The sequence below is a fragment of the Gekko japonicus genome, unplaced genomic scaffold, assembly GCF_001447785.1.
Source record: "Gekko japonicus isolate JY-2015 unplaced genomic scaffold, Gekko_japonicus_V1.1 scaffold721, whole genome shotgun sequence".
Taxonomy (NCBI): Eukaryota; Metazoa; Chordata; class Lepidosauria; order Squamata; family Gekkonidae; genus Gekko; species Gekko japonicus.
In genome coordinates, this window is record NW_015169195.1 from 16,925 (window position 1) to 32,419 (window position 15,495).

The 15,495-nt window shown below is 42.7% G+C and overlaps 1 protein-coding gene across 2 annotated transcripts in view; it reads left to right on the forward strand.

The window, feature by feature from the left end:
* Positions 1-10,494, forward strand: part of GTPBP10 (GTP-binding protein 10 (putative)) — a 20,084-nt gene extending 9,590 nt beyond the window's left edge. For both annotated transcript variants that reach the window (XM_015416306.1, XM_015416307.1), the window contains exons 7-10: positions 3,690-3,797; positions 4,648-4,725; positions 6,858-6,981; positions 9,658-10,494. In XM_015416306.1, coding sequence (XP_015271792.1) covers positions 3,690-3,797; positions 4,648-4,725; positions 6,858-6,981; positions 9,658-9,860 — 513 coding nt within the window. In that variant the 3' untranslated portion in view covers positions 9,861-10,494. The remainder of the gene's footprint in view (positions 1-3,689; positions 3,798-4,647; positions 4,726-6,857; positions 6,982-9,657) is intronic.
* Positions 10,495-15,495: the final 5,001 nt, after the last annotated feature.

Below are 15,495 nucleotides of genomic sequence, written 5' to 3' on the forward strand. Positions count from 1 at the left end.
GTGGGAAGAAACAGCCCCCCCCCCCCCCCCCCCCGTTTTATCTGGCGTGTGTGACTGCACCCTTTATCTGTATTCCATATTGAGATATGACTTGATTTTCTAACCTAGTAACTTTCCACATCAGTGCACAGTTATAAGAGTGAATTTCTTGGGTTTCTTCTTTATTTTGCTTTGCCTGTTGATATTTTTTACAACAGTGTTTAATAATAAAAACATCAGCTCTAAACAAGTATCTATATATCTAATAGCCAAGGGTCCCCTTGCGTGCGGATACTTATTTCCGCAGATCTGGGGCACATGGAGGGTAAAGAGGTTTTTCTTCACACTTGGGGCAATCTCCAGGTGTGTAGAAAAATCTAAAATGTTTTAAAAAGTGTAGGGGGAATACTTAAATACCCCCAAAAGTAAAACTGCGTTCTCTGCACGTGCGTGATGACTGAGCCGCGGGAAAAGCAGCTGTCTCTGTTGCCGTCCACTCCACCGCTAGGACCACCAGGAAAAGCCATTGGAGCCACAAGGTAACCCACGGTGGCAATACCCATCCCAGCTGCTGCTTGCTTGGCCTGCCACAGCAAGACCCATCCATGTCGCTGCAGGAACCATCCCCAGGACTGCCAGTAAACAGGAGGATGGTAGGGGGACTCCCAGGGCCACCGTTCTTCTCCCCCCTCCCCCCACAGCTGGAGTCCTGCGCCCCGTCAGTGGCTGCCGTGGGCTTCTATTCAAAGGAGCAGCACTGGAGGAGTGGCTAAGCTCAGTGGGCACGCAAACAGAGCACTGAGCGGCCACTAGGTGGGCTGCCCCATCAGCTTTTTGTCTCATATGCTTTCCCTCCCTTTTTTTTTTTTTAAGCCACAACTTTGTTAGGTGAGGGAGAGGAGAAAGCAGCACCAGCAGCAGGAGCAGCAGCACACGGGAGGAGCGACCAAAGCCAGCCAGCCACCAGCTGCTCCACTTGCCTCAACCATGCTGGAGAGGGCTCGGGCTCCAGCAACATTTTGTTGTGGGTCCCCTCTTGTAGTTCTATATTCTTAATACATACCCCATTGTTCAGTCATGTGAGTGATTTACAGAGGAGTAGGTAAGTGGTGAAGCCATAAGGGCCTCCCACTTTGGAGAGTAGGGCTCACGTCCCTGTACCTAGGTAGGAACTCCTAAGCAATTTCTCCAGTGCTATTTTAAGAAGAGAAATAGTCACCTTGAAGTCTGATAGCAGTGGACTGACTCTGTGGCAAAACTGCCAAGACCGAGTGGTTAGAAAGTGTACAGGCTTATGTTAAATGGCATGCTCAGACCCTCTTTAGTGAGCAGGGCTTTACTGATTTTTTTACCCTAAGAAATGACAGTATTTTTGCCTTGTATATTTGTTTTTTAAAGGATGTTCATTTGGACAGTGCATCATAAGAACATAAGAGACGCCAATGTTGGATCAGGCCAAAGGCCCATCCAGTCCAACACTCTGTGTCATACAGTGGCCAGAAATACCAGTGCCATCAGGAGGTCCACCAGTGGGTCCAGGACATTAGAAGCCCTCCCACTGTTGACCTCCCCCCAAAGCACCAAGAAGACAGAGCATCACTTGCCCCAGAGCCCCTACCTATACCTTGTGGCTAATAGCCACTGAAGGACCTCTGCTCCATATGCTTATCTAATTCCCTTTTGAAGCCGTCCATGCTTGTAGCCGTCACCACTTCCTGTGGCAGTGAATTCCGTGTGTTAATCACTCTTTGAGTGAAGAAGTACTTCCTTTTATCCGTTCTAACCCAACCACTCAGCAATTTCATTGAGTGCCCATGAGTTCTTGTATTGTGAGAAAGGGAGAAAAGTACCTCTACCTGCTCTATCCCATGCATAATCGTATAAACCTCAATCATGTCTCCCCTCAGTTGTCGTTTCTCCAAGCTAAAGAGCCCTAAGCACTTTAACATTTCCTCATAGGGAAAGTGTTCCAACCCTTTTATCATTCGAGTTGCCCTTTTCTGCATTTTTTCCAAAGCTATAATATCCTTTTTAAGGTGTGGTGACCAGAACTGCACACAGTATTCCAAATGAGGTCGCACCATTGATTTATATATGGGCATTATGATATTGGCTGATCTGTTTTCAATACCCTTCCTAATAATCTCCAGCATAGCATTGGCCTTTTTTATTGCAGTCACACACTGTCTCGACATTTTCAGTGAGTTATCTACTACAACTCCAAGATCTCTCTCTTGATCAGTCTCTGATCAAAACTTCTACCACTCTAAGTCCACTGAGCGCCGAAGAATAGATTCTTTTGAACTATGGTGCTGGAGAAGACTCTTGAGAGTCCCTTAGACTGCAAGAAGATCAAATCAGTCAATCCTAAAAGAAATCAACCCTGACTGTTCCCTGGAAGGCCAGATAATGAAACTGAAGCTCAAATACTTTGGCCACCAAATGAGAAGGGAGCACTCACTGGAGAAGACCCTGATGCTGGGAATGATTGAAGGTCAAAGAAGACGGGGACGGCAAAGGATGAGATGGTTAGACAGTGTCATAGATGCAACAAACATGAAATTGAGCAAACTTCAGAGGACGGTGGAAGACAGGAAGGCCTGGTGTGATCTGGTCCATGGGGTCGCGAAGAGTCGGACTCGACTGTGCGACTGAACAACAACGTCCACTGAAGTCAATGGACTTAGACAGGAGTAACTCTGCATAGAATTGCACTGTTACTGAGGATGTTTTAATGGTTCCTGAACACAGTCTTCCTAAAATAATCTTAAAATTGTTCATGTTTCATCCAGGAGATTATGTTTCCTAATGTGTGATCCACACTACTGGGTTTTGATGAAGGAATCAAGGACTGGGTTCATTCAGGAATATATCAAACATCTAATTCTATACCACCTGATCTTTACTTTGATGTGTAAAAAAAAATCTATATCTGATGCATGGGGTAATGCTAGAAATGTCACTCTTGAGATGAAAGACTTGCGTCAAGAGGTGTCCGATGACAGCAGTGCAACAGCTGAGTTCACAGATGTGAAATGAGTAAAAAGGTCTTGGGAGATGATGCTTTAATCTTGTCCAAATAGACAGTAAGAAATGGATAAGAATATAACCTGTTATCCCTGGTCAAGTTTTCCCTGGTGATTTGTGTCTACAGGATCAGTGTAAAATACTGTTTTTTAAAAAGCCCATTAAGTAACCTTACAAGGCTATTAACAAAATTATTGTAGCTAATAGTAGTCTTTTTTTTTTTACAAAAACATGAATAAAAATAGAATTAACACCATTTTTCATTCTTATTTTCCCCTAAAAGCTTGTAGCTTTCTTCATATCATGGTTTAGACCTTGTACATTAATCTGTAATGGCTTTATTTTTCAAAGAACTGAGGAGTCATGTGACATATGCAGTTTCTGACTCCACTGGCTTTACATGGAAAGTTTAAAAGATCTTTAGAATTGTGTTCACTATCATGAACAAGCATTCTATAGCTGTGATGAGCCTGGCCTTGTGTGTGGCTTGTCACTTCGGTTTGTTTAAATACCTCTCTTGTTTAAGCAAGTTACCTACCTTTCACTTTTAGAATGGGACAGGATTAATCAAATGCATTTTAAGGGAAGTGATAATTTTGGTACGCTGTTGAGTGAATCAGTAACACACAAACTCATCTCTTCCTGATTAAAATTTGTAGTGTGGGCATTTTTCCCTCTCTTAGATCACAGTTGCTGATCTTCCAGGATTGATTGAAGGTGCACATGAAAATAAAGGAAGAGGACACAAGTTCCTGAAGCATGTGGAAAGAACAAAGCAGCTTCTCTTTGTTGTAAGAACACACAGTTGCTGGGTGTCTTTGGGGTTAGCTCAGAGATGCTCCATTTAATTGAGTGTGCCCAAAGCAGTAATGGCAGGTAGCTATCATGGGATACTGCTTCACCATACACCTGCCAGATGTCACCTCTCCAGCTGTCTCCAATCCCCTTTCAGAACTCATCTTGTCCATTAAATCTTTGGCACAATTCCTGTACCCTACTGAAACTAGCCATAAGTACATGTAATTGGTATGAATGCACATTCTTTCTCTAACTCTCTTCCCTTCTTTTGTTGTCTCCCTTATTTCAATTGCTTGATATTGAGTTCTTTAAAGCATAGATCATAGGATGGATGACTGAATTTTTACTTCTGTGAATTATTTAAGCTTTCACTAGCAACTAACTTTGCCCATGAAGTCATTATCCTGACTAGTTCACCAGACTAACCTGCAGGGTTACCACTTTTCATTAGAAATGCTGCTCAGCATCCTGTTTCAGTCAGGTATTAAGATAATTTGGAAAAAGTAAGGAAAAATTTGGGGCTAAACAAGTTGTGTAGATAATAATAAGAAACAGCACTACTTGTGACATGAATGGTACTATGGCAAAGATGCCATCGAATGCTACTGTATGGATAACAGTGAAACACAGGAAGTTAAACAAGTGGTTTAATGGCTTCCATGGCTCAGGAACACTGCTCAAAATAATAGAATTGATGCCCTTTTATAATTTTTGTGTGTGTTTGAAAACATTCATCCTTTCACTGTTTTGCTGTATTTCTTTCAGCCCTGTTCATTGTCTTGATAGGTTTTTGATTAGTCAAATATGCATAAGGACTTCACTTTTATATTTTGTTTTTTTCAGGTTGATGTATTTGGCTTTCAGCTTTCCTGTAAGACACCATTCAGAACGGCCTTTGAAACTATAATACTACTAACAAAAGTAAGGTTGCTGATGGTAATTTACTTATTTAGGACACTTCTTGTCCTGCTTTTCTCCCCAGTGAGGACCCAAAGCAGCTTACAAAAGGAGCAGTACAATTTAAATAAACTATAATGCAAACTAACAGAAGAAGATCCTTTTAGTATACTGGTCTGGGATCTGCTGGGGTGGTTTATCAAAAAGACTGCAGGCTGCAAGCTACAAGCCAAGAACCCTTTGCCTCTTGCCAAAGGGCTGATACCTCTGGTCACACTGAAGCTTTAAGTACTTGCAACAGGAGGGAAGAAAAGGCTCAGCTGACATCTGAAACAGCTGGCAGCCATTTTCCCACAATTCCCCTCCCTTGGTGATATAGAAGGAAATTTTAAGTGCGAAGCCTCCTAATAGTTTCATAGGAAACATATTAAATTGCAAGTTCAGTGATTGCTAGCAAATGGAAGTTGTCTGGGATGTTTTGGAGTTTTGGAAAAGTCTAGGTATCTGCGAGAGTCCCAGTATCTTGATTATATCTATTTGACATGGATTTTCCCTCTTCTTCATTTTTATATCTATAGTGCAGAATCCTCAGTTTCTGATGGAAGTGAAATATCATTTTCATTCCCTACATGGAAATTTAATTCCCCAAATTGCTCAATTTTTCCAGATTGTTAACAAAATATGCTGTGCGTAGAAAAAGCATCCCCACAAATTCAGAAATGAAAGGATTATATTACTCAGTGTGCAATATCACGTTTGCAGTGGCATCTTGCCTGTATATATATACACCATGATGCATATACCTTATTGACAACATCCTCCCTTAACATAAAATCTTTGGTTTGGGGCCTTTTTTTGTTCAGAAGATTCCTTGTTCTGGAGGTACCAATATTTAAAAGACTCATTTGTGAGTCCCTGCATTCAAGTCAGGTATCCTGAATCTAGCAGAGTTTCTGACCATGTGGAGAGAGCCACACATGCATATCTTTGAGCACATGTAGACTGTATTCCTTGAGTGCACATGGGTTGGTATGGAATTTTCTGCAACAATGCTGCTCTCCCTACTACCTTGTGTAGATCTTAGAATGCCTGAAAAGGGCTCATATATACATACAGTGTACACTGGTAATTTCTGATGTGAAGTAGCAGCTTAACTACTTTGCATATCCTTCTGGCATACTGCTAGAGAATCGTGAACTGGCAAGCAGTTCCATGTGGTGAGTGCTCCTTTTTTCACCAGCCACATTTGGTATATATTCTATTAATGCAAGTTCTTTAGCTAAAAAAAATCCCCTTTGCTTGTGATCTGACATGCATCTAGTATCTCTTCCATTAAATATTTTCTTTACTGCATGCACCCAAAAGTGTGCACATATTGCTCTCTCCACATGGTCAGAAACTCTGCTAGTTCCAGGATTCCCAATTGCATGGAGCCACCCTCCTGGTTTTCCACCAAGTATGCAAATTACTCAGAAGGGCTTTTTAAATTAGACAGTAGGGCAGTAATGTGACAAAATGGCTCAGAAAGATGCTTTGGTAAAGGGACAGGAACAGTGGACTGTACCACTCTGTATAGTATATTCTGTCTGTTCCTGTAGGTAGGATCCTACTATATAATTTCTGCATTGTTTTATGTGTCATGTAAATAGTCATTCTTGATTTCAGCTGTGTTCAGATTTCTGCTCATTTTCAGATTTCTGTAATCCAAAACCTATTGCGTTGTCCCATTCCTGTTGACCTATATTGTCTTGTGCTGTGTGATCCTCCTTGAGTCTCAGTGAGAAAAGCAGACTGTAAATAATGCAAATAATAAATAAAAGTATAATGTCCAACTCTTACGGAGCACAGTAATTTTGCCCCAAATACCACGTGCAATGTAATTATAAACTCCTGTAACATCAAGAGCGGTTAATGGACTCTGCTATGCCCTCTAAAGAGAACGTACCTCAGATGTGCAGCCTGTTTATGCAGGTTATTGAGCCTCAGCAGATTAATTGGATTAATTTGGAAGTCAACAGGCATACATTCACCTTGAACATATCCTAAACATTATGTATTGGGTGGTAGTTACAGAGTTAAATGAAAAGACTTGTAAAAGGACAAAATACTTTTGAGGAAAGCTACTTACAAGTGCAAATTGGATTTTGTGTTTGAAGGAATTGGAATTGTATAAAGAAGAACTTCGAGACAAACCTGCCCTCCTTGCTGTCAATAAAATGGATTTGCCAAATGCACAAAGAAACTTTAATGAGCTTATGGAACAATTACAGAACCCTCAAGGTGAGAGTGCTTTTGACTGTTTTCTTTTATTTATAATAAGATATTCATGTGCCTTTGACATCATGCTGTTAAAGAGTTATCAGTATTTGTGGAAAGATAGCCATTACTCCTTGAAAGAAAAGTGAACTGCGGAAGTCTTATTGTAATGAATGTTCCATGTGACTAGTAGTCAATAATTAATAATAACCATCCACAGTATCCTCAGATACTTAGTGGAGATATACATCTCCATCCCATGTACACTGCTAATACAGTTCATATGACTCAAGTATACATGTGCACCCAGTACCCACTGGTCACACAATAGACACTGTGTAGTGCAGCCCTAAGCAGAATTACGTCCATCTAAGACCATTGAAATCAGCAAGCACAGCTCTGACTTTATGGAGCGCTGTTACACATGCAGATCCCAATCCAGCAGGGTAGGTGAATAGAAATCACGCCTTTACAAAACTTCAGTGGTGTAGTAAATTTTCACTCATCCTATGTATACAGCTGTTGTCTATAATGGCCTGCTTTTGTGGATAGGGAGCAGAAAAGTCTCTTCTCTTTTTAGCGGATCATATGTAAGGTGGGACTTGCAGCCCTGAGAATCATGGTTCCACTTGTAGTGTCTGGGTCTGCTATTAATCATCTGTAAACTACATAAACCAGATATGGTTAAAATGCAGTCCTCAAAAAACTAAAACTAAATAGGTATGGCCATGAATCAGCTCACGAGCCAAAATTTGGCATGAACTTGGGCCGGTTCAGGGAAGGTGTCTTCCCCGAACGTTTGCCGGGCGTTTGTACAGTTCAGCTGTTTGGGGCCATTTAAACCTAACAGCTGAGTGGTGCAGGGTCTGCAGCTGAGCTGTTAGATTTAAATGACTGTGAGCCATATCATGGGGGGGGGGAAGCGAAACAGACCCATTAACCCTTCCCAGGCAATCCCCCCTTTCTCCTGGCTGTGGCCATCCGCAGCCAGGACAAAGAGGGAACTGAACTTGCCAGACTGACTTGGTTTGGGTGGGGGCCTTTCGATTCGGTTCAGGGTTCAGTTTGAACCCTGAACTGAACTGGTTTTTTTAGGTTCATGCCCATCCCTAAAACTAAACATAAACAGTGGCAAGAAGGTTAAGGGTGACCAATGGGTATTGATTTTGCAGTGGCTTGACTTTCCTGCCCACCAGTACCAGCAGAGCTGGCATTTTAAGTGCACAACAAATGGATGTGCATCAAAAGAACCACAATCTTTGAATCCAGCTGTTGTATTAAAGATATTACCCAACTATTCTACTGAAGGCGGTAGCCAGATAATTATAATTTTTACAGAAATAAAGTCCTGACTATGGGCATCACTTCTGAGGGAGCATTCCCAGGCTGGTGTGATCTCATCAGATCTTGGAAGCTAAACAGTGTCAGCCCTGGCTAGTATTCGGAAGGAAGATCACGACGGAATATCGGGGTCGTGACATGGAGGCAGGCAATGGCAAACCACCTCTGAACATCTCTTACCTTGAAAAACCCCACAGGGTTGCCATACATCAGCCCTGTGGGGTTGCCATAAGTTAGTCATAAGTCAGCCATGACTTGATGGCAAAATAACAACAAAAAAACTAATGGATGAAAAGCGAGAGCAGTATGTGTTGTTTAGTGATCTTGAGGGGGGAAAATATCCAAAGAAGAAGTCTGAGGTAAAATAAAATTTCAAACGGATGGGCACTTTGCTCTTGCTTTACCAAGTCTGTAGATAGTTTCCTTTCTAATGCAAATTCAGTGTTAGCTATTAGCCATGTCACATCAATGCCCATATAGCACACTACCTAGAGCAGGTTTCCCCAACCTTTTTTGAGCTTTTTTGGGCACCTTTGGAATTCTGACATTGGATGGTGGGCACAACCACAAAATGGCTGCCATAAGAGGCAGAGTCAACCACAAAATCTTAGGGAGTGAGATAATACATAATTCTAACATTTTGGGCAAAACCTCTGTTTAACAGGATGCTTATCTTCAGTCATACTGTGAACATATCAGTAGTGTGGTGGCAGCTGCAGCCAACGCAACTTTTTAAAAATCTGCACAGCCAATCAGAAGTCTTGCTTGGCAAAATCCCCACCTGGCTCCACCTACTTTCTAAAACACTTGGCGGGTGCCAAGAAAGGTATCCGCAGGAGCCATGGTGCCCATGGGCACCGCATTGGGGGACAGCTTCACATTCCCACTCTGCTATGAACCTCGTTACATAGCCTTGGCCAAGCAACCATATTTTTTCCCTAATCTGCTACACAAAGTGGTAGAGAGGCTAAGATGTAGTAGGATAATGGAAGGGGGGGGGAATACTTTTCAGCATAGCGCTTCAGCATCCATCTTTCAATGTCCAAACAGTACAGAAACCATTTGTCTCAACCTTCTTAGAATGAAATATATTCAAACAAGACTGCTATTGATCTTGCATAAATCTTTCTTTTTTGCCTTATCTTTGGGGCATACTTGATAATAAGCTTGAGCTAAGTACTACAAAATTATGGAATAACATACTGGAAAGCTGTGGTTTTAAAAGAATGGTGTGCAGTCTGTAGTTCCAGTGAATCTGTTATATTTACACCTTCTGTTTCTGTTGTGAAATTACATTTCCAGGGAATTTTACAGCAGCATTGTCCTGTGCATATCAATTATAAACATGTATCATTTCAGATCATATACATTCATTCCCCAAAGCGATGATTCCAGCAGACCTTGTAAGATTCAAGGAAATCATTCCTATATCGGCACTTACTGGTGAAGGAACTGAAGAACTAATTCTGTGCTTACGAAAAGTACTGGATGAAGAGGCTGAGAAGAATATTGAACAGTATCAGAGGGAACAACTTCATGCATTACATCTATCAGAAATATAGATGTTCCTTACAATCAGAAGCTGTTGTATGGTAATTAGGTGATTCATCTTTGCAGGCCTCTGAATGAATACTGAATTTACATATTGCCTAGCCGTAATTTGCTCTCTGATGCTACTCTCAGGTATACTGCTATACTGCTACCCAGGCATTCAAAAAACAAAATTAAGTGAATTAGCGTGTTCCGGTTTTTTGTGAAACACAAAAATACACAATATGCTAATTAGATAACTTTGGGTTAGCAAGAGTTAAGCAGCTTCCCAAGGTACACAGCAGTCCTTGTCAGGCAAGTTACAGGATACTTTTGATAAGATGTAAATAACTACATAATTGTATGTAAATATGCTGAAGATCTCTTCCTGTTTATTTATGCAAACATTTCAGAAGTAGTATTTTTTGGCTGGAGAATATCAGTGAGAGTGAAGAAATGTCCCCCTGGAATATTTGGGGTAGGAATAATGACAAAGTTATTTAGCAGTAACTGTAGGAAGCACAGTGTAGAACATAAAAGTGGCAAAACCCCTATCCTGAATACTGCAAAATGAGCAGGACAAAAGTGAAGGGATCAAACTATATAACAGTAAGGCTGTGGTTGTAAGAGAGGATTTATATAAGGACTAGAAAAGTATACACATCTGTGTTATAGCCATGTAATGAAATCTGTGTTACAGCCATGTAAGGAAATCTTGATATAACTAACATTCAAATTTCCTTCAAGTCTTTTACACTGATATGAATAATCTAAATGTCTGTGTTGAGAATAAATTGTGCTTTTTGGAAATTGGATTGAGGCATTTCTTTGGCACTAAAATGAATGCTGAGGAATAGTTAAAATTGATGTGTAAGAAAGGGGGGAAGGAAGGTAAAGGCCACAGGGTAGAGTTCCTCCAACTAATGCTAGCCCCGTTGACCTTCTCCCACACTCAGTTTGGAGTGATTCTATGAAAGTGATCTGAATTTGCTCCTGCAGCCACTCAAGCCTGTCCTTTGATCAGGAGCAATAACAAACTGGATAGCACAACTCTCACTAGCCTACCTAGAACACATCTCAAATTGCTACAGCAATTACTAGTCCTCCATGTCGCAATAAAATAAAAACATACAACGTATATTGAAGCTCAGCAACTCCTATGCCAGCTATCAAAATATTCAACATTTTATTCAAAAGAAAAATATTCAACATTTTAGGAAGCAGTGCAAATGCTTTCCTTGCTAATATGCAGGAAAAGGGAGAGCTGCAGCTGAGGAACAGCGAGTTCAAAGAATGTTGGTGACCTGTCTTGATATACAAAGGCTGCGGTCACACGGAGCATTAGGCACGCTAGAGGGACGGAAGATAGAGGGACGGAAGGCGGAGTTTCCGGGCGTGATCTCACCAGCACATCTGGGAAGCGTCGGGCTCCCATGGCGCAACCGAGGCTTCCCGCCGAAGACGCGCAGTAAAAAACTAGTACCTCGGAGGTACTAGTTTCCTGAAACCGCGGGGTAAGGGCGGGCATCTGATCGCGTTTCCGGAGGTAGTTCCGGCGCCCGCCCATGTCCCCTCGGGAAATTTTTTTTTTCAAAGTCTCCACGGGAGCATGCGCACATTTGAGTTTAAATAAAAAAACAACCAATCCGTTTGCCCCGCGCCCCGCTTTGCCGCGCCGCAGGACAGTGGACTGATCGGCACCTCCCCCCTACCACGGGACCTCGATCGGTAGGTCTGATCAAGCAACCGCGCGGTTTTTAGCCCCGGGGCTAACAGCCACGAGCCTCCCCCCCCCCCCCGCATTTTCCTGCCGGGTGACCAGGACCAAAGGCAAGGAAATGATCTCTCAATTGCTAGGTGCAGGTCGTTGGGGGGTGGAGAGCAGTGGTTTGGAAAGTATTGCTTTCCATCTGGGGTGGTTAGTTTTGAAGCCTTGTTAGAAAGAAACATGATAGGTATTTAACAGTGCAATGCCCTGTAAAATTCATCCACTCTAAATCTGTTGAAACCATTGGTATTAAACTGAAATGACTGCATAGGTTGTTGTTGCTCAGTCGCACAGTCGAGTCCACATCACACCAGGCCCTCCTGTCTTCTGTCGTGCTCCGGAGTTTGCTTAATTTCATGTTCGTTGCATCTCATCCTTTGCCGTCCCCTTCTTCTTTGATCTTCAGTCTTTTTCGGCATCAGGGTCTTCTCCAGTGAGTGCTCCCTTCTCATTTGGTGGCCAAAGTATTTGAGCTTCAGCGTCATTATCTAGCCTTCCAGGGAACAGTCAGGGTTGATTTATTTTAGGATTGACTGATTTTATCTCCTTGCAGTCCAGGGGACTCTCAAGAGTCTTCTCCAGCACCATAATTCAAAAGAATCTGTTCTTCGGCGCTTGGCCTTCCTTATAGTCCAACTCTCGCAGCCATACAGGACTATTGGGAATACCATTGCTTTGACCATACGGACTTTTGTTGGCAGGGTGATGTCTACTTTTTATTATGCTGTCAAGGGTTGCCATCGCTTTCCTCCCAAGGAGCAGGCGTCTTTTAATTTCTTGGCTGCTATCACCATCTGCAGTGATCTTGGATCGCAGGAACATGAAGTCTGTCACTGCTTTCACAACTTCTCCTTCTATTTGCCAAGGAGTGATGGGACTGGATGCCATGATCTTATTTTTTTGATGTTGACTTTCAAGCCAACCTTTGCTCTCTCCTTTTACACTTAGCAAGAGGCTCTTTAGGTCCTCTTTACTTTCTGACATTAGAGTGGTATCGTCTGCATATCTGAGGTTGTTGATGTTTCCCTAGCAATCTTAATTCCGGTTTCTGAATCATCCAGGCTGGCATTTCACATGCTGTACTCTGCATATAAATTAAATAAGCAAGAGGACAATATACATCCTTGTCATACTCCTTTTCCTATGCTAAACCAATCAGTTGTTCCATATCCGGTTCTAACTGTCGCTTCTTGACCCTTATACAGGTTTCTCAAGAGACATGTGAGGTGGTCTGGTACTCCAATCTCTTTAAGGACTTGCCACAGTTTGTTGTGATCCACACAATCAAAGGCTTTAGCGTAGTCAATGAAGCAGAAGTAGATCTTTTTCTGGTACTCTCTTGCTTTCTCCATAATCCAGCAAATGTTGACAATTTGATTTTTAGGACTGCATAGGATTGCATGGTAAATAATGCTATAAAACTTTAATGTTGGTGTTTTGAAGATAAAATACAACTAATGGGTCTGATTCCTGCACATTTTGTCCTTTATGAGTTGGTTTGCTTACATCCATGCTTTGTGTTGTTATTGTTAAATGAGTATACTGGAAATTACTTCTTTTTGATATTCTCCCCAGTGGGTACCCAAACCAGGTTAACATCAATCTTCCTTCTTCTGTTTCATCTTCACAACAAGCCTGTGAGATAGGTTAGGTAGAGAGCAAGTGACTGGCCCAAGGTCACCCAGTGAGCTTCTGTGGTAGAAGGGGGATTCAAACTTGGATCTCCCAGAACATTCTCCCCTACATGCAGGCAGATGTGGTACAATCCAGAATTCTGTTAGGTTCTGGGTAAATTCATCACAAAGTTAATGGTGGGGGGGAGTGAGAATCAGCTATTAACACCCTGTGTTTAATCAGTGATCCATTTTAGGGCACAGTCCTGAAGACACTTTCCTGGGAATAAGCCTTATTGAATAAAATTGGAGTTACTTCTAAGTAGACCTGTTTAGGTTCTCTCGGTGCCTGTATGATGCACTGAGCCATGGGTTACAGTTTATGAAACTCTACTGGCCATCAGTCATTTCCTTTTCCTTCTATAACTCTTGCATCTGTCCTGGAAAAGGAGAGGAGACCATGGATGCTCCCCTGAGCACCTTCGGTGGGATAAAAATATGATAGACTTTCCACTTACCACTGTTTCTTCTCTGAAATGTCTCCTACTGCTGCCAGGGAAGGTTACAAATCTCATAGGGTAATAACGACTTAAAAGCTAAAATATAATTAGTGTTAACATTTGAACTGTTGTAATAAAATATAAAGCCAATATAAGACGTTTTTGCCTGGCGGGACCTAGAGAGCTACTTCAGGTGTGCTTGGGTGCACTTGGATCCCCAGGTCCCACTTGGAGACTGATACCCCTGTGGTGTACTTAGGAAAATTTTGACACCTTTTTCTTTCAGCAAATGAACACAGTGCAATACCGCAGTCTACTTTTTGAAGATCCCTTATTTTGAAAGGTGGTTTGCCATGGGAGATTTTATTTGAGAAGGACATGCTCAAAGCCATGGGTCATTTCGTAGAAAAAGAGCTGCAGGAGCTCATTAGCATAAATTATTAGCATATGCCACACCCCCTGACATCACCTAAGTGTGCACCAGCCCCTCTGACAGGCAGAAGCACCTGGGATCCATTCTTTCCCCCCTCTCCCTTCCCTTCGCCTCCAAGTCGACCGAAGGAAAAGGGGGGGGGAGGATCTCAGGCGCTTCTGCCTGACAGAGGTGCTGGCGTGCCCACAGCCAGCCTGGTTGAATTATAGAATCATAGACTCATAGAGTGGGAAGTGACCTCCAGGGTCATCTAGTCCAACCCCCTGCACAATGCAGGAAATTCACCAATACCCCCCACACACCCCAGTGACCCCTGTTCCATGCCCAGAATATGATTTAAAAAACCCTCCAGGATCACTGGGGGCCAAACTGGCTTGGAGAAAAATTGCTTCCTGCCCCCAAAGTGGCGATCAGCATTTCCCTGGGTGTGTAAGAAAGGGCCACAAGAACTAAGCACTGATGCAACCCTTCCTGCTCTACCTCTCGTGATTTACCTAAGTTCACACAATCAGCATTATGATCCTTTTAAAGTTGAAAGCATGAGATAAATGCAAAGGACTATTTGTAAGATTATCTGTAAGACACAAGACCAGGACGCATCTCACTTCTGGCAATCACTTGGAGGGACCCTATCACTCAGCTTCCATTGCCCCGCCCCACACCCCACACTGGAATAAGAACATAATATCAGGCCATAAATGATCCTTTTAAAGTTGAAAGCATGAGATAAATGCAAAGGACTATTTGTAAGATTATCTGTAAGACACAAGACCAGGACGCATCTCACTTCTGGCAATCACTTGGAGGGACCCTATCACTCAGCTTCCATTGCCCCCCACACACACCCCACACACCCCACACTGGAATAAGAACATAATATCAGGCCATAGCACATTGCAATAAAGCCCCTACAACTGTATACAGAAATACTGAGCTTCCCTACCATTTGTCACAACTAGCCCACCACACAACCAGGATCAAGACTGAGAAACTGAGTATTACATTACAACACCTCTGGAACATTACAGATCAGTAGAGGCAGCACTGCACAGTGGTCAGAGTTGCAGATTGATGTGGGGAGACCCAGGTTTGTATTCTCCCTCTGCTGGCTGAGTGACCCCAGGCCAAATCTCCCCTTCTCTACCTAACCTACCCACAAGGTTGTTGTGAGGATGAAATGGAGACTCATGGGCAGGGTCCCCAGCTTCCCTGGCAGGAAAAGAAGATGAGGTGCAGAGGCGAGAGGTGGGCAAGCAGAAGAGGCACTCAGCCAGCCGCACAAGCTGCGTGCAAAGAAACTCCCGCTGCCCCAAGCTTCAGGGCTGCCTCGTTAAAGGAGTGCGGAGGCCAGAC